Genomic DNA, 20,363 nt, shown 5'->3' with positions numbered 1-20,363 from the left:
ATTCCAGAAAGGTCTCCCTGGCAATCACATGGAAGGATAGAACCTGGGGGTAGAGGCCAGGAGAGGGCTGCTGCAGAGGTCCCAGAAGAGCTGATGAGGGGTGGCTCAGAGAGCAGGAGCAGAGAAGGGGGGCAGAGAAAAATATCCAGGAGACTGATAGTACGAGGCTGGCTGATGGGAGGAGTCCCAAGGGCTTCCAGACTTCCAAATTGGGTGAAACGGTTGATGATCATGTGGGTGGAGACTGCAGAAAGAGGAGGTGGCTGGAGCCGACTGTACTGGCCCATGAGAGCTGATGTTGTCAGAGGTAAATATTTTCCCCACTCTGTGTTCAGTGATACAATGTTAGCAGCTTCACCTTGGCATTGGCGGAGATATTGACAATACAGAAATTGGCAAATGCAACACGAGAGCTTTTTTCCTGGGAGAGTTGGTAGTTCAACATCGACCATCATCACACCAGCGAGTCATTAGGAGAAAGATGCTGGCCTCTGGATAATTGAGGCTGGGGGGCCTGCAGGACTGTTGTGTGAGACGATAGGGGCTTAAGTCGGCAGGAAGGACCCAGGAAAGCCCCTTCCCAAAGAGAAGGCAGAGAGAGGGGCTCATGAGCCTGTGGGAGTGGAGACTGCTCAAGAGGGGAGATGTTAAGGGATTCTCCACTTCTGTCCGTAGTTGGAGGGATGGCCCAAGGTGAGGCAGAAGGTTGGAAGTGACAGTGAGGGCGGGGCCCCTGGGGGCAGGGCTCTGGACCCCTGGGCATTCTCTGCAGCTGCGCCCCTCAGCTGGAGGGCAGGGTGCTGTGAGCCGACACCCCGTGGGCCTGGGATGTGGCAGGGGAGCCCAGCCACGGCAACTGGAGGTGAGGAGACTGGAGGTTGCCATGTGTAGATGACCCCACTCGGGCACAGAAGGAGCCGTGTGCCCAGCCGTCACTGTCCCCTCACCCAGAGCCAGCCCCCAGCCTGGCCTCCCTGCTGGGTGTGTCTTTCAGGGACGAGATCTACTGCCAGATCTGCAAGCAGCTGTCCGAGAACTTCAAAACAAGCTGCCTGGCCCGGGGCTGGATCCTGCTCAGCCTTTGCTTGGGCTGTTTCCCACCCTCCGAGAGGTTCATGAAGGTGAGGAGGCCCCGGGGCAGGGGTCGAAGGTGGGGGGCGGTGGGTTACAGCAAGCATGGGTTGGCTCTAGGCTCAGGAGCAGGTCATCAGAAGTCCCAGCCCTGCTCCTGCAGGCCAGGGTAGGCAGCAGTGCCTCCTGGGCCTCAGTTTCCCCATCTTTAAAAGAAGACTCTGGACCTGGCTCCTTCTGGCCCCTAATCAGGGTCTGCAGGGCCACTTCACTGGTCCCAGACACCAAGATGGCTCTTCGGAGTGGACAGCGAAGTGGTGGGTGAACTGTGTGTTGCAAAGACCAAGGTGTCCCAGGAGTGGGCACTGACTGGAGGCTGACTGCCAGCTCACTCTCCAGTCCTCAGAGCTAAAAATGGACGTGGGTGTTGACAGGTGCTCCCGAGTACTGGAAGCCCCAGGCCTCGCTGCTTTGATGTAGCAGGTTCTGACTGTAAAATAACATGTAGGAAATGCAGCAAGTCTGAAAAGAAAACACGAGTCATCCCCACACCCAGAGGTACCTTCTGTTCCCCTTGCGGCACCAGCGTCCCACCTGTGATCGGGCAAGAAATAATCTCACTTCCTCTCGTGTCCCTTCAGGACAGCAGGAGGCGTGGTCATTGGGCCATCTTCCCTGGGCACCAGGGCACTCCTGACATGAGCAAACTCTTTCAGGCTGCATCTCCTCACAAAATCTCTGTGAGACAAAATGGTTTTCTTTTTTTTATTTTTATTTTTATTTTTATTTTTTTTTATTTATGTATGATAGTCACAGAGAGAGAGAGAGAGGCAGAGACACAGGCAGAGGGAGAAGCAGGCTCCATGCACCGGGAGCCCGATGCGGGACTCAATCCCGGGTCCCCAGGATCGTGCCCTGGGCCAAAGGCAGGCGCTAAACCGCTGCGCCTCCCAGGGATCCCGACAAAATGGTTTTCAACACCTTTTGTCAGATGAGTTTTAAATATGGCCTCGCTGCATTTTCACTTATCTCCTTAAGTGTCTTCTCGTGCTTTGAACTTGTCCCGAGTGCCGTCCATGTATATAGCTATCCCAGAGGGTATCTAACTTGCCAATGGACACTTAGGGCCTGTCTTCCGACTGGTCACCACCCTACACACCGTATATAAAATGAGTCTGAATTACTGGGTCAAGAAGTATGCACGTTTTTAAGCCGTGCAGTATTTAAACATAGTGACAAACTGGTCCTCAGAAATGCTGTGCCAATTTATATTCCTTCTCATGGTGTGTGAAAAGTGCCCTTCTCAACACACTTTGGCCAACACTGGATATTATTGTTTTGTTTTCATTTTTCCCAGATTTAAACTTAAGGGGTACGGTGTAGTGATGTTACACAGGCATGTGTTGCAAAATTATCACCACAATAAGGTCAGTTAACACATTCACCAACTCACTTAGTTGCAGTGAGTATTAGGATTTTCAGAATCTGTCTGGGCAGGAAATAGAAAGTAGCTTCCATTCTAAGTGTCTCCCTCCCCTTCCCTTCCTCACCCACCAGTATCTGCTAAACTTCATTGGTCAAGGGCCGGCTGGCTATGGGCCCTTCTGTGCAGAACGCCTGAGACGAACCTATGCTAATGGGGTACGCACGGAGCCCCCCACGTGGCTGGAGCTGCAGGTAGGGGCCAGCAGGGGTGGGAGACCACCAGAGGAGGATGCTGCCGGGCCCCATGGCTCCTCCAGCACCTGCCAGCAGAAGTGTGTCCTCTGGGCCCCTCCACCTTTCTCGGTGCCCTCTATGGGTCACGCCGGGGCTCAGCCTCCCTAGGCATGGCCCAGGCTCCAAAAGAGCCCTCCCCAGGTCTTTAGGGGCCTACCAGCTTAAGGGAAAATAAATCTTAGCCTTACGGTGTGATTGACTACCGAATGGGTAAAGTGTTAACCCTCCCAAGAACATATGCATTTTATTAAGAAGGCAGTGGTCATTCCAAGGTGGATATCCGTGGTGACTTTGCTGTTTGTGTCATCTGTGCATTCTTGCAGTGTCCTCAGGAAGGGTCATTCAGACAGGGCAGGGTGGAGGGGGCCCAAGGCTCCTGGAAGGCACGTTTCCTGTGCCCCGTCAGGCCCTATGCTGGGGTCACCTCCCGCGGCTCCCCTTCCCATTCTCGCTCTGCCACCCAAGTCCAGGCCCCCTTCTCCTTCTCCCTTTTCTATGTGCTCTGCACCTGGGCGCCAGCACTGTTGTGCCCTGGCAGCAGCTGAGCGTGCCGTGCTCACACCGTGCTATGCGCACACAGGAACGGTGGCTTCCGTGCACCCAAACAGTCTCGGAGCTCAGGACTTGGAGGTTTCCAGGAGCGCCTCTGACCTTCTGAGATTGAATCACTTAACCTCCCCAAAGCTCAGAGTTCTCGTGTTAAAGTGGGACCCCTCTCCCCTCCCCCACCCCCACCTACAGGCTGCACCCCACCCCTGTACCTCGGAGAGGCGCACAAACTCCTGACCCCGCTGCAGACGATACTGCTCTTCCTCCCACCGCGGGTCCATGAGCTCAGCAGCCCGCGTCGCTGGCCAGAGTGACCATTGTTCCCTCTGCGCTGAGCTGGGTGGGGCCTCGGCAGGCCTGGTGCTTGGGGACCCACAGGGATGCGAAGCCGGGGAGAGGAGCGATGGTGGGAGGCCTCCGGGACAGAGGGCCTGAGTCTTCGTCCGTCCCCAGGCAGTCAAATCCAAGAAGCACATCCCAATCCATGTCATCTTGGTGACTGGAGAGAGCCTGACCGTCATGGTTGACTCTGCGTCGACAGCTCGGGAGGTCTGCCTGCACGTTGCCCACAAGCAGGGCCTCAGCGATCACCTGGGCTTTTCTCTCCAGGTGGCCGTGTACGACAAGGTACTGCCGAGTGCCCCACCCTCTCCCACCTCCCACAGACACCCGGGCCAGCTCAAGACCTCTGCCATGTCCCCCTGGCTGCGACTGCCCCTATCAGACGCACACACAGAGGCAACTTGTCCTCCTGCCGGGACACTCATGTACTCGGCCCAGTGGCTGCGCCCTGGCCCCGCGTCACACATATCTCGTAGGTCCCTGGCCACAGCTGAGCAGCCCCCACATAGACCAGGCAGTCACCATCCTGCGGGGAGTCCCCACGTACCAGGGAGCTGCAGACTCCCATGCCCAGCTCAGAGGGTCCCACCACAGGGCGCCACCTGAGCGCTCTTGCACCCAAGCCCGCAGCCTCCAACCCTGGCGCCAGGCCACCAGTCAAGGCCTATAGCCCTGCGTGCCGGCCTCGGCCGCCAGCCCGTGCGTTTCTGGGAGGGGCCCGTAGGGCAGCGAGTGTCGGGGTGGTGGGCAGGCCAGGCCTGAGGGGAGCCCTCAGACCCTGGAGAAGCCGCTGGGCCCCCTCCGCTCGCCTAGTCTGATGGTGGTGTCCCGGCAGGGCCTGGCCCGCAGCGGCTGCTAACCCCGCTGTCCCCGTTCTGGCCTCAGTTCTGGTCCCTGGGCAGCGGGCGCGACCACGTGCTGGATGCAGTCGCCCAGTGTGAGCAGCTGGCCCGGGACAGGGGCGAGAACGAGCGCCAGTCGCCCTGGCGCATGTACTTCCGGAAGGAGTTCTTCACGCCCTGGCATGACTCCCGGGAGGACCCCGCCAGCACCCAGCTCATTTACCGCCAAGTCCTGCATGGGGTCTGGTCTGGCGAGTACAACTTCGAGAAGGTGAGGGGACCCGCCGCCACCGGGGGGCCCTGAGACGGACCTGTCGGTCGGCCTGGGGGACCACCGAGATCCGGGCGGGCTGGGCTTCAGCCCTCAGGGAGCGCCCCAAGAGCGGGCTGTGAGGGGTATGGAGAAGGGAGGGCAGGAGGCAGAGGCCGGGAATGGTCCTTGGGGTGCGGGTCCCCGGCCCCTCTGCTGGCTGCGCAGCTGTACCCTCCCGGCCGGCGCCCTCCTCCCCTGTGACCGCGGGTTTGCTCAGGTCCGCAGGGTTCGACGCACCAGCAGCAGGCAGGGGAGGCGGCCCTAGAGGCGCAGGGAGGACTGAGCTATGTGTACGGTGTGAGGATCCAGGGAGGGGAGTCGTGCGCCCGGTCCCCGGACTGACTCCACCTGCGTCTGCAGGCCTCCTCGGGCCTGAGGAAGGAGGACACTGCTCTCGGGCTCGGAGCTGAGGCCTGTCCGAAATGGGGCAGTGGGCAAGGAGAGGCAGGGGCAAGGGAGACAGGCCCCAGAGGGGCAGGCAGCTGGGTGACTCTGCCAGCTTTGGCCCCCTGGAGAGAAGAGGGCTGCTGGGCACCTACAGGGCCCCTGGAGCAAGGAGCCCTGCCCTATGCTGGGCCATGCTGGCGCCTTACATGGGACCCTGCCCAAATGAATCCCTGATTAAGCCACACGGGGGTGGCCACTGATCAGGGGTGGCCAGTGGGTAAGAGCACCGTGTAAGATAGGTAGAGGGGGCCCACATTGACCCTACTAAGACGGCACTGTTGGGGCTCCACCAGGGCCTCAGAGCTCACTCTTGCACATTCACTGTCTACCTGAGGGGTGGGTGAGCAGCACGGGGGGTCGCCCCTTGTCCTCTGGCAGAGGGCTTCGCAGGGCTTGGGCTGAGGCTGCTGAGACGTTCCAGCAGCCTCCTGGGTCCCATTTGGCACACTGTGATCCCAGTGTGTTGGGGAAAGGGCAGGTCCAGCCTAACAGAGGTGGCAGGATAGGTGGCTGCTCAGATTCCTGGTTCTCAGATGGCCTGATTGCTGGCCGTCTCCACTGCTGGGGCGAGAGCTGGGATGTGGCAGGGATGTCGTGGGGGAGGTGGGCTCTTACACTTCCCCCCCTTACTTCCATGTTTGTTTCTGGGGTGTGCAGGAGGAGGATCTGGTACAGCTGCTGGCCAAGCACTGCTACGTGCAGCTCGGTGCCTCGGTGGGGAGTGAAGCTGTCCAGGAGCTGCTGCCCAGCTGCATCCCCTCCAAGCTGTACAAGACCAAGCCTCCAGAGAAGTGGGCTAGCCTTGTCACTGCTGCCCACGCCAAGGTCAGCTCCATGGAGCCTGGGCACTTGGGCTATGTAGCCTCCTTTGGGACAGAGGGCCTAGGTGTGTCGAGGGACACAGTCCTCCCACTGGGCAATGGGAGACTTTGATTTGCCAGGGCGCCTAGCTTTGTCTCGAGATTTCTACAGTATCATTCAGCCCAGCTCCCTATCACAGGCCTGCTCTACTGTCCCTCATCCCTTCCAGGCAGCATCTTGGGCGAGTTAGGGCAGCTCATCCCTGTCCTCATCTCTACCACAGCGTCTGGCTGGGTCTCAGCCTTTTGGCACAGGTGGGCACCCACAGCTGCCAACTGCACACCACACCCAGCCCCCAGTACCGGCTCTGCACAGCCAGGAGGGCCGCCCATCTTCTACCCCTGCCTGGTCAGCCTGCACCATGTAAACGTGGCTCCTCCTGGGGGCTCATGCCTCCACCTTCTCACGGACACACACCTGTGTCCTCAGGATCACCCACACCAGTGGGTGTTCCCGCTGCCCCCCGAACACCACCCCATGAGGGGATAGCACCTCCCGTGCCCCGCCACAGAGGCAGCCCTCTCCAAACCTGCCCCCCTCCCCCGATCAGTGCCTCTTTCCTCCCAGGGTGCTGAGCTCAGAAGCATGGCCGGAGGTTCCAGGCATGGCTCACTGATCACTGCTGCTGCCATGGCAGGAGAGCTGTGAATAGGGGGTTTCCCTTTGTTTAATACACGCCCACTTTCATTATCCCCATGGCACTAGGAACCAAGAAAGGGCAGGACGGGGGGGGGGGAGGAAGAAGACAGCACCAGGCCTACTTGTTAGGGACTGACAACTCAGCGGTAGGGAGATGAACCCCAAGTGTGTGGGTCAAGCAGCAGGGGCCATGCATCCAAATTCAGAGAGGGGCAGTGAGAATGGCCAAGCAGCATAGTCTCCATTCTGCCACAGGAAAAGGGGGTGCCCCAAGAGGGCCCACGGACAAGGGTTCTGTGCACCTGTGGTTTGGAAAATACAACTTTCCACGTCCTGCTCTTAGGGAGTCACAGTGCATAACTGCTTATGAAAGGCTCTGACAAGTCCTGCAGTAGAGAAGCCTGATTGTTTTACCCAGACACGTTTCCCAGACATATTTGACCACCAGACCTTTATTCTATAAGATGGCGATAGGAATTCTTGGTGATAGGAATTTGAGGCAGCAAAGCCCACTGGGTCATATTTGGTGATTCCCAGCCTGAGTGGATGTGTTTACAGGAGAGAGACCATGGGCTTTTAGGGCTCATATGAAGGAGGGACCACCAGAGGCATATGTGAACCCAAATGAACATGAGTAAGAAGTGGCTTTGTAACTTGGGAAGAGAGAGTTGGGGTGAGGGTAAAGAATTAGGAAATGTTACCCAGCCACTCTTTTCCAAAGTGAACATAGATACACAGAATTTTTTTCCATTAAACCACTTAAAACATCTACATTACCAAATACATCAGAAAACAAACAGATACAAAGAGAAAAGTGAAATCACCAATAATGTATCAATGAGATCATTGCTCTTAACATTGTGGTGTACACCCTTCCAGGTGATCTCCATGCTTGTACAACTGAGATGTGAACATGACTAGAGAGAGAGAAATAATATACTGTTTCGGAAAGATTTTATTTATTTATTTATCCATGAGAGACACAGGCAGAGGGAGAAGCAGGCCCCTGTGGGGATCCTGGTGTGGGACTTGATCCTGGATCCCGGGATCATGACCTGAGCCAAAGACAGACCCTCAACCACTGAGCCACCCAAGTGCCCCAATAATATACCTTTTAAAAAATAAACATAGGATCATATCACAGAGCCACTTTCAACCTGCTTCTTCACTGAACCACATAGCATGAAGCTGTATTTCCGTATCAGTAAATACTATTCTTCATGTTCATTTTTTTCTTTTTTTCTCTTTCCTTTCTTTCCCTTTTTTTTCTTCCTTTTTTCATGTTCATTTTTAATGGCTGCATAGTACTGCAATAATGAATTATAATTCACTGATTCCTGTTGATGGACGGTAAGATCATTCTCCATTTTTCACAATTAAAACAACAAAGTGAACCACTTTGTAGATACGACTTTTATACACTCAACAGTTATTTGCCAGGATAAATTCCTAGAAAGGAGATTTCAGAGTGTATGAACATTCTACAATTCTTTTTTGTTTTTGTTTTTGTTGTTTTTTGTTTTTTTTATATTCTACAATTCTTGATACATGTTGCCCGTTGCCAGATCACCCTTCAGCTATAAGCCATTGATTTGCATTCCACAATCCAGAGCATGAATGTTACTTAACCACGTTTTAAACAGAAAACAAGAGAAGTAACATTTTATTCCACAAATAGTAAAAAGAAAGTTCAATTGGCCACTATAGCCCGCTATGGACAGAGAGTAGTGGAGATGGGGGGTGGGGCGGAGAGGTGGAGGAGAAGCCAAGGAAGGAGGAGGAAGGAAAGTCGACTAGGGTCTGGTTGCGATGAAGGCCCCTGAGCAGGGGCTCCCCAGTAGGCAGAGAGGATAGACAGAGGTACCGAGGACACAGAGGTGCGCACCAAGACAGGCCTCCTGCACAGAGCAAGACACAGGCCCATAAGGCACGCATGTGTTGGCGGGAACAGGCCCGAGCACGCACGCGCAAGCCCCCGTCATAGCTTTCCATGCTGAGGCAGCGAGCTGCAGCCTGATCCACCGCCTTCTGGCGTCCTGATGCTAACCAGGGGGCAAGGCTTCCTCCCTTCTCAAAACCACCCACAAATGGTCCTCCACCAAGGCGGATAAAATAGGGCTGTACCAGCGCCCCAGAGCATCCCCACCAGCCCTCACCAGCACTGACCTTTCTTCAGACAGAGGCTTCACAGGATGGTCCAGCAAATGAGCACCGTGGACATTGGGTCACTAGTTGAAGCTGGGGTTGACTGGGTGAGAGATGGGTGACGGAAGTGACCCACTGTGTCCCCCTGCAGGCACAGTACACCCAGAAGCAGGCAAAGCCGCTGGCTGTGCAGGAGCAGGTGGTGGACACTGCCCGCCTGCAGTGGCCGCTGCTCTTCTCCCGGCTCTTTGAGGTCACCACGCTCTCCGGTAATGGGATCTGTTGGAGCTGAGTGGGTGCAGGCAGGGTTCCCCATGAGGACAGCTTAAACTTCACACCCCTGTCCCCCTTGGCCAGGCCCCCGACTGCCCAAGACTCAGCTGATCTTAGCTGTTAACTGGAAGGGGATGTACTTCCTGGACCAGAGAGAGAAGATACTCCTAGAACTCTCTTTCCCAGAGGTCATGAGTCTGATCACCAACAGGTGGGTGTCCCAAGGGAACATGCCCTGAATCTCTCTTTCCTCCAACCTTAGTTCTTGGGGGCTCCAGGACGTGCAGGGATAGAGGGAGGCATGTTGTCTTTGGCACCCAGCTGGGGTGCAGGGATGAGGATGGGCATGTACAGTGTGATGGCCGCTGGACGTGCGACCTCATCCTCTCCTGCCACTGGGCTGGCACTACTCTGTTAACTGCTGTGTCTGCACTCGAGGCATTGTTCTCTTGGGCTTCTCTTTAAAACCCAAATCCACCTGGGAGGGGGCACAAAAGCTTGCAGCCCCTTTTGGGTGTGCATTCATTTACAGGCTCCTTCCCTTCTTGTGGGCAAGACTGGTCACATGAAAGGTTGAAGACCGTCTGAGAGAGGAAGTAAAGGACAGAGGCAGATGTGTGGCAGGGCAGCCTTGCAGGCCAGGTTGGGCCTCAGATGCCCCCACCTCTATGCTTCTACGTGCCTCCTGTCTTCTGAGAAAGCCTCCCAGCCCTTTGGGAAGGGCCTGCCTGTGCCCTGCCGGAGCCCCCCTTGGTTAAAGCATACCCCAGTGTGCCATGACCAGTATAATCATTACCAGTGTGTGGGGGGCACACAGTGGCCACCACTTACTCAGGCTGATCATGCTGGCACTTGTCCCCATGACATAAGATGGGACATAGCGCACCAAGCTCACCAAGACTAGTGCCTCATCTCAACTCCAACAGTCTTTGCCATATCCTTGTGGTGGCCCAGAACACCAGCCGCCTCATCACCCACCCAGAGCTGAGCCCACAGAGCAGGAGCTCATCACTCACTCCCTTTGAAGCCCAAGGGACCCTGAGCTCTGGATGTCATTTGTCCACCACACATGGGAGTCCCTGGGACGTAGGCTGACCTCAGCTCACACCTTGGCCCCACCAGTGCCCATGATCAAATCGTCTATGACTCAGGAGGGTCATCCCCTCTGAGGCTGTCGAGGTGCTGGAACGGGGAGGGTGGAGCAGGCCGTTGGTCATGTTGCATCCTCTGTCCCATCAGAGAGGCGCAGGGTGGGCAGAGGCTGGTACTCTCCACGCTGCACGAAGAGGAGTACAAGTTCATGTCCCCCAGCAGCGTGGCCATCGCCGAGCTGGTAGCTATGTTTCTGGAAGGCTTGAAGGAGAGGTCCGTGTTCGCCATGGCTCTGCAGAACAGGAAGGCCACAGGTGCCCGGTGGGGAGGGGCAGGTCACTGGTCAATGGGAGGGTGGCCGGCTCATCCCCCTGTCTCAGTGGCCATGTGGCAGGGTTCCAGGAGGGACCCAAGCACAAGGAGGGAGAGGGCCATGAAGCTTGGTGTGGGGCAGCTTTAGGCAAGGCCCTCCCTTCTGTAAAATGAGGGGCTAAAGGAAGTGGTCTCAGAGTCCCCAAGGTGAAACTAGTTGAGGACAGTAGCTGCAGGAAGCTCAGGGAAGTCCGCTCCCTCCCACTGCAGACAACAGCCAGGCCACCAAACTGAGCTCTGAGTACCATCCCCACAGCCACTCAATCTCCCATTTACAGACAAGGAACTGGAAGCTCAGAGAAGGGAAGCAGATGGTCCAGGGTCACAGACCTTAGGGGTGGGGGACTGAGCCCTGAGCTGGTCTAGGTGTTGGCCACCTTCCCTACAAGCCAGCACTGCAGCAAGAGCTGAGCACCCCTGGGAATTAGGGAGTGCAATGACTGCAAGGACCTCAGGAGGGAGCCGGGTGGCCTCCTGGGATGGAGAGAAATGTGTGCTGGGAAACCTCATCCCTGCTGCCCATTACATCTGCCAACTCCTGAGACAGAGGAGGATGCAGGCTCAGGAGGCCTCACAGCACAGAGAGCAGGTCCCCTGAGGCTGGGGACTCAGCCACAGCTCCCCGCCCCTCCTGCCCGGGCTCTGTGGCCAGGAAGGCCACCACCACTCAGCCTCACGGTGGCCTTGGGCCCACCACTCCGTGTCGGGCTTTCCTCACCTCCTGAAGGAGACAGACCACAAAATGCCAGCACAGTTTCTGGCCTCTGCAGCGCCCTTGGTAAGTGGTGCTTTCCCGCCCCTGTGTGTGACCCGGAACTGCAGATGACACCACCATCCTGCCCTTCAAGAAGGGGGACCTGCTGATCCTGACAAAGAAGCAGGGGTTGTTGGCCTCTGAGAACTGGACCTTGGGCCAGAACGACAGGACAGGCCAGACGGGGCTGGTGCCCACAGCTTGCCTCTACGCCATCCCGACGGTCACCAAGCCCTCGGCACAGCTGATGGTAACTCATATGCTCATCTATTCTCAGCCCAGGCACCTGTGGGCACATGAGGATGAGGCTCGGTTGCTAGCTCAGGGGCTCATACCCCACCTTGTAGAGAGCCAGGAGGTCACCTGGGCATTAGGTCTGCTCTGCCGCCCCTGCCATCCCTCTGGGGTGACCACGAACCTGGCACAGTATCTGTGTACTGACCTGCACAGCGCTTGGCACTTCACAGATGCTCCCACTACAGTGTGTCCTGGGAACAAACCCACCCTTTCCCCACTGTCAGCCTTGATTAAACCTGACCCATGGGGGCCCAGGTCTCCCTACCCACAAACCACTCACCCCAGCTCCACAGAGAGACATTCCAGTATTCACATATTGAGTGCCCACTGTGTGCCCCAGGCACTGCAGCACTGAACACCACAGTGACTACCCTCAAGGAGCATTTAGGCAAACAATCGATGCCTAGTGTACAAAGTACCACCAGGAGGAAGCACTGGTTGTTCTAGGAGCGAATAATAGGAAAGGGGCCTGCCCTGTCAGCAGGGCATCCCAGAAGAGGTGACACTGTGCTGTGGCCTGAGGGGTAGGGAACCAGGCAGGCAGGGGCAGGGTGCCCCTGAGAGGTGCCCTGGGGAAGGGGAGCCTCGTGGGTCTGAGAAGCCTCCCTAAGGAACAGGAACAGGCTTGGAGACATTGAGACAGTGGTCATGGGTCACACACAAGGTGACACGAGGGGGGTAGGCCCAGGCCTGTACAACCCTGTGGTCAGCCCCTCCCGTGGCACTGGAGCAACCAGGCCAGGAAGGAGCCCACAGGAAGAGCCCTGTGGGCGGGGGAACCCATAGCCTGTGCCTCTGCAGAGTTTGCTGGCCATGTCACCAGAGAAGCGGAAGCTGGCAGCCCAGGAGGTGCGGCCCACAGAGCCACTGCCTGAGGAGCAGCCCAAGGAGAAGCCACACACCCTGGAGGAATTCTCCTACGAGTTCTTTAGGTGCCCACTCAGGCCCCCACCAGGCCCTGCCAGCCCCTGGTGTTCCCTGAAGTTCACAGGGAAGCCACGGAGGCAGGTGCAGGGTCCACCTGGCCTCTGCGGGGCGAGAGGAGGGCGGGCGGGGCCTGGGTCTCTCCCTCGAAGTACACCCATGGGCAGGGAAGGCTTGAGAAAGGCCCTCACACCAGCCACCGTCCCCAGCAGGGCCCCGGAGAAGGAGACGGTCAGGAGGACCGTGCTGCCCCTGGCCCGGACACAGGGCCACCTGTGGGCCCACTCGCCCGAGCCACTGCGGCAGCCTCTGCTCCAGCAAGTCCAGGCCAACGCCGAGCTCCGGGACCTCGCCTGTCAGATCTTCACTGATATCCTCCCCGGGGCCTGCCCAGCTCCCGCCAGCCCCGCGCGCACGGGCCCCAGCACCACCCTGTGCGGGGCCCGGGCCGGGAGCGCAGGGCGCAGGCAGGGTGCGGCGGCTGGTGGGGCCGTGCGGCCGGGGCAGGTCCGAGGCACCCGCGTTCTCCTTGACGGCCGCACGCGTCCTCCGCTACATGGGCGACTACCCGAGTCGGCAGGCCCGGCCCTCCGCGGAGCTCACCGACCAGATCTTCTCGCCGCCCCTGCGGGAGCCAGCCCTGCAGGACGAGGTCTACTGCCAGATCCTGAAGCAGCTGACGCACAACACCACGAGGTCTGCTGGGGACAGGAAGGGGCCCGAGGGCGCCAGGCTGGAGCCCCGGAGGCTGCGACCGTGCTCGGCCCCCGGGGGCTGCCAGCAGCGCTGAGAAGGCTGCGCCTCTGTCCTGCTCACTTCTTGGGGGTGCTCAGAGCAGGGAGGGAAGCGACCTGCCTCGGTCCCCGCCTTCTCCCGCCCTTTCTCCTCTGTGACCCGGGCATGTCATGGGCTCCCTAAAGCTCAGTGCCCCCCTCCATAAAATGGGCACCATGGTACCCCCGCCCCATTTTACGCATGTGAAAACCTTTTGAGGCATCAGGCCGCAGGGCAGCGGGCTTCCTTGGCTGCGGCCTTGGGCAGGCCCCACACCCCATCTCCCCCCTCCCCACTGGCCCAGGCCTGTAGAGGATCCTTCCTGAGCTCGCAGGCATTTCCGCCTCCAGGTACAGTGAGGAGCGGGGCTGGCAGCTGCTGTGGCTCTGCACTGGCCTCTTCCCGCCGGGAAAGGCGCTGCTGCCTCATGCTCAGAAGTTCGTAGACACGCGGAGGAAGAAGCCATTGGCTCCCGACTGCAGCCGGCGCATCCAGAGGATCCTGAGGTGAGCTGCCGGCTCCCTACTCTTTCAGGAGCATCTGCCTGTGGATGCTGAGGGGCCCCTCTGGCCCTTCCAGGGCTTGTGGCCCAATGGGGACACCTGTCCACGAAACCAGGTCCTGTGTCCTCTCCAGAAGCTGGTGTCCACTTAGGGAGACAGGCCCAGGCCCCCAGCAACCTGCACAGAAGCTAGGAGTGAGGTTCTGAAGGTCTGACAGGCCTGGATGGTCAGTGGATGCTGCTGGCAGGCTGCCTTAGCCCTGGGCTCTTCCTACCCTAACAGCTGCCTATTCAGGGCACAGGAGGAGCTGCCTGGAGGCCACAGTGTGATGTCAATGCCCCAAGCCACCCAACTCCCCACCCAGCCCAGCCAAGGGTGGCCAAGATGGGAGGCCACTCCCTGCCAATCGATGTGGCCAGCCCTCCCATAGTGGGGCAGTTCTTCCTTGGCTGTCTTGATTCTCATCCACGCCACCTGTCCTGTCCAGCTTGGCCTCCTGTGGCTAGGGGAGATAGTGGTTCGGCCATGGTCATGGAGGGGGAACTGGGCGCCCTCAGAGAAGTCCTGCGGAGATGCCCCCACTGTATGAGAATGAGAACCCCGGTCTCCCTGGCACTGGTGCTCTGCCCGGATCCCCTTCCCATGTATGTCCTGGCCTCCCAGCCTCCTCGGAGCTGCAGGGCCCCCCGGGCAGTGAGTGCAGGCTGGCCTCTGAGCCTGGAGTGGGGCAGCCCCTCTGTACCCCATCCTCTACTGGGATTGCAGGGTTATCTATTGTTTGTGTCTGGCACATAATTTAGCTTGGAGGTGGTGGCTGGGGCCTGGGCTGGGCTGGGCTGGGCTGGCAGGGTGGCATGCTCAGCGTCCTCTCACTCTAGGACAGGACCCCGGAAGCAGCCCCCACACCCAGTGGAGGTGGAGGCCATAGAGCAGAACATCTCTCGCATCTGCCACAAGATCTACTTCCCTAACGACACTAGCGAGGTGAGCCCCTTACCCCAGCCCCGCCTGAGTGACTGGCTTCCCAGGCTCTTGGCCTGCAGCCCCCAGCAAAACCTCCCCACCCTGGTTTCCCACGGAGAGCCAAAAGAAGCTGACTGACACTGTTTCCCAAGTTAGAGTGGGCCTCTCACCTTCACGGTCTCCTTCCCCACCCATTAGACATGAACTGAGTGCCCTGCACCCTCAGGTGCTCAAAGCCAGCACAGGGAGTAGCCACCCCAGAAGGGGTGTTGCTAGTGCAGTGGCAAGTCCCAAAGGTATATGGGACACTCTGGGCCAGCACAGAGAGGGGCTGTCCCAGGGGGAAGGTGGGAGCTGTCAGCAGAGCAGGAAGTCAGGGAAGTCTAGAGAAGGCACTGGCCAAGGTTCAGGAGTGAAGAGGCCCTAAGGGTGGGCATCGAAGCTGGGTCCTAGGGCAGAGGGCTCCTGTAGGCTTCCGACCCTGTCCTGGGGCATGGAGGAAGAACTGCTGTCATTGGGGCTGCCTGGAGACCCAGCCCCTGTGGGCTGTGGGAGATGGTGAAGGACAGGTGAGAGGGGGAGTCCCTTAGACCCCAGCTGTGGTAGAGAGTCCCCTCCAGCCGAGTGGCAGCAGTGAGGTGCAGAGGAGGCCCGGAGAGCATGCTCCCTTGCCGCCTCCTCCTCCCCCCGCCCCGCCCCGCCCTGGCCTTATCATCTTGGAGCCAGTGGGTCCCCCAAGGCAAAGTTCCCACAGTCTGGCCGCAGGGCTCTCAAACCAAGTTCAAAAGGCTGAGCCTCCTGGGCCCTCAAGACAGTGAACTCTGAACAACATAGGCATCTGCCCAGTTTTCTAGAAGGGAAGGCCAAGGCATGTCCAGACAGTCTTTATTTTTTAAAGATTCATCTATTTATTTGAGAGAGAGCAAGAATGCACGAGTGGGGGAGGGGCAGGGTGAGAGAGAGAGAGAGAATGTCCAGCAGACTCCCGCTGAGTGTAGAGTGGGCGCAGGGCTCTATCCCACGACCCTGAGATCACGACTTGAGCCAGAATCTCAAGTCAAACACTCAACCAACGGAGCCACCCAGGCGCCCCCCGAGCCCGTCCTTGGGAGAAACAGCACCAGGCTGTGAGGGGTCATGCCAGGTGGAGCCGCATCCTGAGACCTTCATGTACTGCTCTCTGCCCAGATGCTGGAGGTGGGCACCTACACTCGGGTGCGAGACGTATGCCAGGGCATCGCCACCAGGCTGCAGCTGTCTTCCTGGGAAGGCTGCAGCCTCTTCATCAAGATTGCTGACAAGGTGCAGTCGGCGGGGTGGGCCAGGGCTGGCGGGAAGGCAGGCAGATGTCTGGGGTATGTGGCATTCTCCCCGGTGTCCTGGGCCAGGCCCCGCCCTGCACACGGGCTGGCAGGATAGAAGTCGGTAGGCTTACGGAGCAGCATAATGGGGGGACAGGCCCCCAAGACAGAGAGACCCAACACTGAGGAGCATGGGGCCTCCCAGGCCATAGATGGGCTGGCTGGACCCAGGCGCTCCGCACCCTCCAGGAGGGCACTCCCCAGAAGCCCTAATACTGCACACCCCTCTGCCTTCCTCCCCATCCACCCCAGGTCATCAGCCAGAAGGAGGAAGACTTCTTCTTTGACTCCTTGCGGCAAGTGTCTGATTGGGTGAAGAAAAACAAGCCCCAGAAAGAAGGTAAGGGGAGCAGGGTAGGGGTGAGGAAGAAGGGATGTGGCTGGGGTAGAAGGGGCAGGGAGAGAGGGGACAGTCTTCCTCCCTGTGCCAGGGTCAGAAGGTTTCCCTGACACCTGTTGCATGGCCCCTGCCCATTCATTCAGTCATTCCCCTTATATCCCCTGAGTCCTGGGTATGGCTAGACCTGGGGCCAGTCTAGAACAGGCGGCTGGATGCAGGCTGCTGAAGGCTGTGTGGGGGGCTGACTCCCACAGGGAGGTCCAGGAGCATCCCGGCCAGGATGGCCTCTGCACTATCCTGAAGGATGAGGAAGAGATGGGGCTTAGGGAGGAAGAGGGGATGAGCTTTCCAGCAGGAGAGGCAGCAGGAGCAAACACAGCAGTGATGTAGGGGCGAGGTGCACCGAGGCACACGTGCTGCAGGCAGGGTGAGGGCAGCGGGGCAGCAATGCCTCGGCCACAAAAGGGGGTGGGCAGCACAGGTCCAACAGTCTGCTGGGTCACAGGACAGCCTGGGTGCTCAGTAACCCACTCCTCACCCCATCCGCCCCTGCCCAGGGGCACCCTTGACACTCCCCTACCAGGTGTACTTCATGCGGAAACTGTGGCTCAACGTGACCCCGGGGAAGGATGTGAATGCAGACACCGTCCTCCATTACCATCAGGTACCCAGGCAGATGTTGAGGGTATTTGAGTCCAGCTTTGATCCCGCACACACCTGCCCTGCGCGGCAGGACAGGAGGCAGCAGGCCCACGGCCCCCTGGCTCCAGGACACCCCTCTCTGCAGGGGCTTTTGAGGCCCTTAGGCCCCATGTGTGGGCAGTCTGAGCCCTGAGAGTTCTGCAGCCAGGAGCGGAGGGACAGCAGCCCCCGGGACGGTGACCGTACGGGCACCTGAGCATGATTGCTGAGAAGGGGAGGGGCCAGAAGATCCCAACCACACAGGGCAGGCTGCCACCTCTATGGCCAGACATCAGGAAGCACTGCCCTGACTTGGTGGTCGTTGCCCCTGCCCGAGACCCTCCCCCATGGGCCTTAGGCTTTGCGGGCTCTGTGTCCTGACCGGGGGTGAGCCGGTCCCTCTGCCGCCTAAACTCAGAGGGTCGGGGGCAGCAGCCTAAGCCAATCCGTCCATCACCCAGGAGCTGCCCAAGTACCTCCGTGGATTCCACAAGTGCTCACAGGAGGATGCGGTCCACCTGGCCGGCCTCATCTACAAGGCCCAGTTTGACAACAACCGGTCCCAGCTAGCTAGTATCCCCAAGATCCTGAGGGAGCTTGTGCCTGAGAACCTGACACGTCTCATGTCCTCCGAGGAATGGAGAAAGGTCCTTGATGGGTTTGGGCGGGGGCGGGGGAGGACCCTTGGGTCCATGGGTGCCAGGCCCTGCCTCGGCAAGATGAGCACGTTCTGCACATGGAGGGTATGCTGTGCCTGCAAATGTCACCCCTTCCCCATGCCGTCCCCGGTACATCAGACTGATTCTCTGTGTGTGGAGGACGCACCAGGCTCTAGGAGCCCCCCAGTCTGGCCGCAGGCATCGAGGTGCAGCTTTGGACTAGGGCCCCAGGGACCCTGTGCAAAGGCCCTGGTAGGGCACTGGCCCCACTCAGGTGCTCACTGGCCCTTACCGTCCCCCAGAACATCCTTCTGGCCTATGACAAGCACAAGGACAAGACGGTAGAGGAGGCCAAGGTGGCGTTCCTCAAGGGGATCTGCCGGTGGCCCACATTTGGGTCTGCCTTCTTCGAGGTGAAGGTAGGCCTCACGCAGCCCTGCCCCCAGCAGCCTGAGTGTCTCTTTGAATACACGCCAGGGGAGGGCCTGGCCGCCTGGCCTGGAAGGAGGGGGTGTGCACGTGAGTGCACGTGTGTGTCCCAGGGAGGTGGCCCCCGGGCTTCCCTGGCTGGGCTGTGACCATTGTGCCTACCGCACCCTCCCCAGCAAACCTCGGAGCCTTCCTACCCAGACATCATCCTCATCGCCATCAACCGGCACGGGGTTCTGCTTATCCACCCCAAGACCAAGGTAGCAGCAGGGCCCCGGGGGGCGGGTCCAATTACCCTGCACAGGTGGTATCCCCTGCCCTCCTGTCCCCCCTCACATGGCTCCAGGGGCTCTGGAGGACCCCAGGACAGCAGCTCCTTCCTAGGGCACCTAGGACCCCTGGGCTGCAGCTGTGTCCTACTCCCCCTGGCCCACTCTGTCCCCAGGAGCTGCTCACCACCTACCCCTTCACCAAGATCTCCAGCTGGAGCAGCGGCAGCACCTACTTCCACATGGCACTGGGGAGCCTGGCCCGGGGCAGCCGCCTGCTGTGTGAAACCTCTCTGGTGAGCCCCAGGTCCCTTCCCCTCATCCAGACCTACAGGACGCGGAGGCCCCGGGGACTACGTTTCCCCAACCCTGACCCCAGACTGCCACCAGGCAAGTTGCTGCCTGTGAGGGCCTGGCTTCCTGTGCCCAGGGTGAGCTAGGCCAGGCAGGGCCGTCGGAGTGTGGAAGGAGGAGCAGCAAGGGAAAGGCTGGGAGCGTCAGCCGGGGATCATGAGGAAGGCCTGGCGCGGGCCCTGTGGTCCTGGGCACTCTGAGGACGGAGGCAGACTCTGTTCTCAGCAGCAGGAACCCTGTTTGCGGTCACCTCCCTGTACAGGGTGTCCTTGAGGCCGAAGGGAGGCACTGCCACTGCACCTCACAGCCTCCAACCCCCTCCCCCTGTCCAGGGCTACAAGATGGATGACCTGCTGACCTCGTATGTGCAGCAGCTCCTGAGCGCCATGAACAAGCAGCGGGGCTCCCAGACCCCGGCCCTGGCCGATCCTTAGCACGGGGAGCTGACCTGCCCCCTCACTTCCCCTCCCCCACCTGGGCTCCTCGTGGGCTTGCCTAGTACGACTTCTCGGCCCAGGGCCTACACTCTGCAGACAGCCCTTCATGCTGCCCCCCCCCAGAACACACCTCCACTACCCTCAGCACACCAGGCAGGTCTCCTCTCCTGCAGGTGTGACCATGGAGGCCAAAGTGGGGAGCCCAGGACAGGGCTGGGAGTATCAGGCCTCCAGGCTGATGAGTGGATGGCTGAAAGGACTCCCCCAAGAACGTTCAATAAAAATCCCTGAAGCAGTGTGCAGTGTGCTAGTGAGAGAAGGGGGAGCAGGAGGGCCAGGGGGGCAGGACGCCTAGGAGGCACTGGCCAGCAAAAGGACTCTTCCAGAAAAAGCAAGTCACATGGTGACTTCTCTGGGGACACCCGGATGACAACTCCATTCTCAGAGAATGACTTCATCAGCTTCTCTCTCCTCCCTTCCTCTCCCTTCCCCCCCCTTCCTCCCTCCTCTTCCTGTGAGGCCCCCCAGCTTACCTTTCTCCTTCCCTCACGGGGCACTGGGATACATAACCGCTGCCCAGAGGGCCTGGGGGGGTGCGGGCCAGGCCTGCCTGCTCTCTGGTTGCTGGCTTCATGCTAAGGCCAGTGCCCAGGCAGGAGCAGAGCTGGATGCAGGGCCTTGGTGGCCCGGGGTCATCCCCACCATGCTGGCCCGCTCCATCCTGCCCACCCAGCCAGCCTTCATAGACTGAGGGTTTCTGGCTGGACTTGTCTCCAAGGCCTGACAGCAGCCTGCCCCTGAGAACAAGGACTGGATCCCAGCTGGACCTCTCTGTCACCTGTCTTGTTTGGTGTCTGCTTCTCTAAGCATTCAACACCCTCAAAGCAGTAATGTCCACAGGGGCTGCTGCCTCACGTCCTCACTCTCATGTCAAAAACCAAGCAAGCCATGTG

At 59.2% G+C, this 20,363-nt stretch overlaps 1 protein-coding gene across 2 annotated transcripts in view; it reads left to right on the top strand.

The window, feature by feature from the left end:
* Nucleotides 1-19,707, top strand: part of MYO7B (myosin VIIB) — an 85,656-nt gene extending 65,949 nt beyond the window's left edge. Inside the window, exons 27-48 of one of the 2 annotated variants that reach the window (XM_072757463.1) lie at nucleotides 995-1,121; nucleotides 2,629-2,748; nucleotides 3,793-3,966; nucleotides 4,567-4,794; nucleotides 5,941-6,108; nucleotides 9,080-9,197; nucleotides 9,286-9,412; nucleotides 10,441-10,607; nucleotides 11,488-11,669; nucleotides 12,518-12,648; nucleotides 12,853-13,010; nucleotides 13,183-13,336; nucleotides 13,765-13,920; nucleotides 14,796-14,901; nucleotides 16,069-16,182; nucleotides 16,494-16,581; nucleotides 17,139-17,245; nucleotides 17,724-17,909; nucleotides 18,224-18,340; nucleotides 18,527-18,610; nucleotides 18,796-18,915; nucleotides 19,306-19,707. In XM_072757463.1, coding sequence (XP_072613564.1) covers nucleotides 995-1,121; nucleotides 2,629-2,748; nucleotides 3,793-3,966; nucleotides 4,567-4,794; nucleotides 5,941-6,108; nucleotides 9,080-9,197; nucleotides 9,286-9,412; nucleotides 10,441-10,607; nucleotides 11,488-11,669; nucleotides 12,518-12,648; nucleotides 12,853-13,010; nucleotides 13,183-13,336; nucleotides 13,765-13,920; nucleotides 14,796-14,901; nucleotides 16,069-16,182; nucleotides 16,494-16,581; nucleotides 17,139-17,245; nucleotides 17,724-17,909; nucleotides 18,224-18,340; nucleotides 18,527-18,610; nucleotides 18,796-18,915; nucleotides 19,306-19,407 — 3,034 coding nt within the window. In that variant the 3' untranslated portion in view covers nucleotides 19,408-19,707. Of the gene's footprint in view, nucleotides 1-994; nucleotides 1,122-2,628; nucleotides 2,749-3,792; nucleotides 3,967-4,566; nucleotides 4,795-5,940; nucleotides 6,109-9,079; nucleotides 9,198-9,285; nucleotides 9,413-10,440; nucleotides 10,608-11,487; nucleotides 11,670-12,517; nucleotides 12,649-12,849; nucleotides 13,011-13,182; nucleotides 13,337-13,764; nucleotides 13,921-14,795; nucleotides 14,902-16,068; nucleotides 16,183-16,493; nucleotides 16,582-17,138; nucleotides 17,246-17,723; nucleotides 17,910-18,223; nucleotides 18,341-18,526; nucleotides 18,611-18,795; nucleotides 18,916-19,305 lie in introns of both variants that reach the window. The other variant, XM_072757462.1, reaches the window with a different exon arrangement.
* Nucleotides 19,708-20,363: the final 656 nt, after the last annotated feature.

The sequence above is a fragment of the Vulpes vulpes genome, chromosome 5 (assembly GCF_048418805.1).
Source record: "Vulpes vulpes isolate BD-2025 chromosome 5, VulVul3, whole genome shotgun sequence".
In the NCBI taxonomy this organism is placed as follows: Eukaryota; Metazoa; Chordata; class Mammalia; order Carnivora; family Canidae; genus Vulpes; species Vulpes vulpes.
Note: the sequence above shows the minus strand (reverse complement) of the source record. Positions and strands in the feature narration are given on the sequence as shown.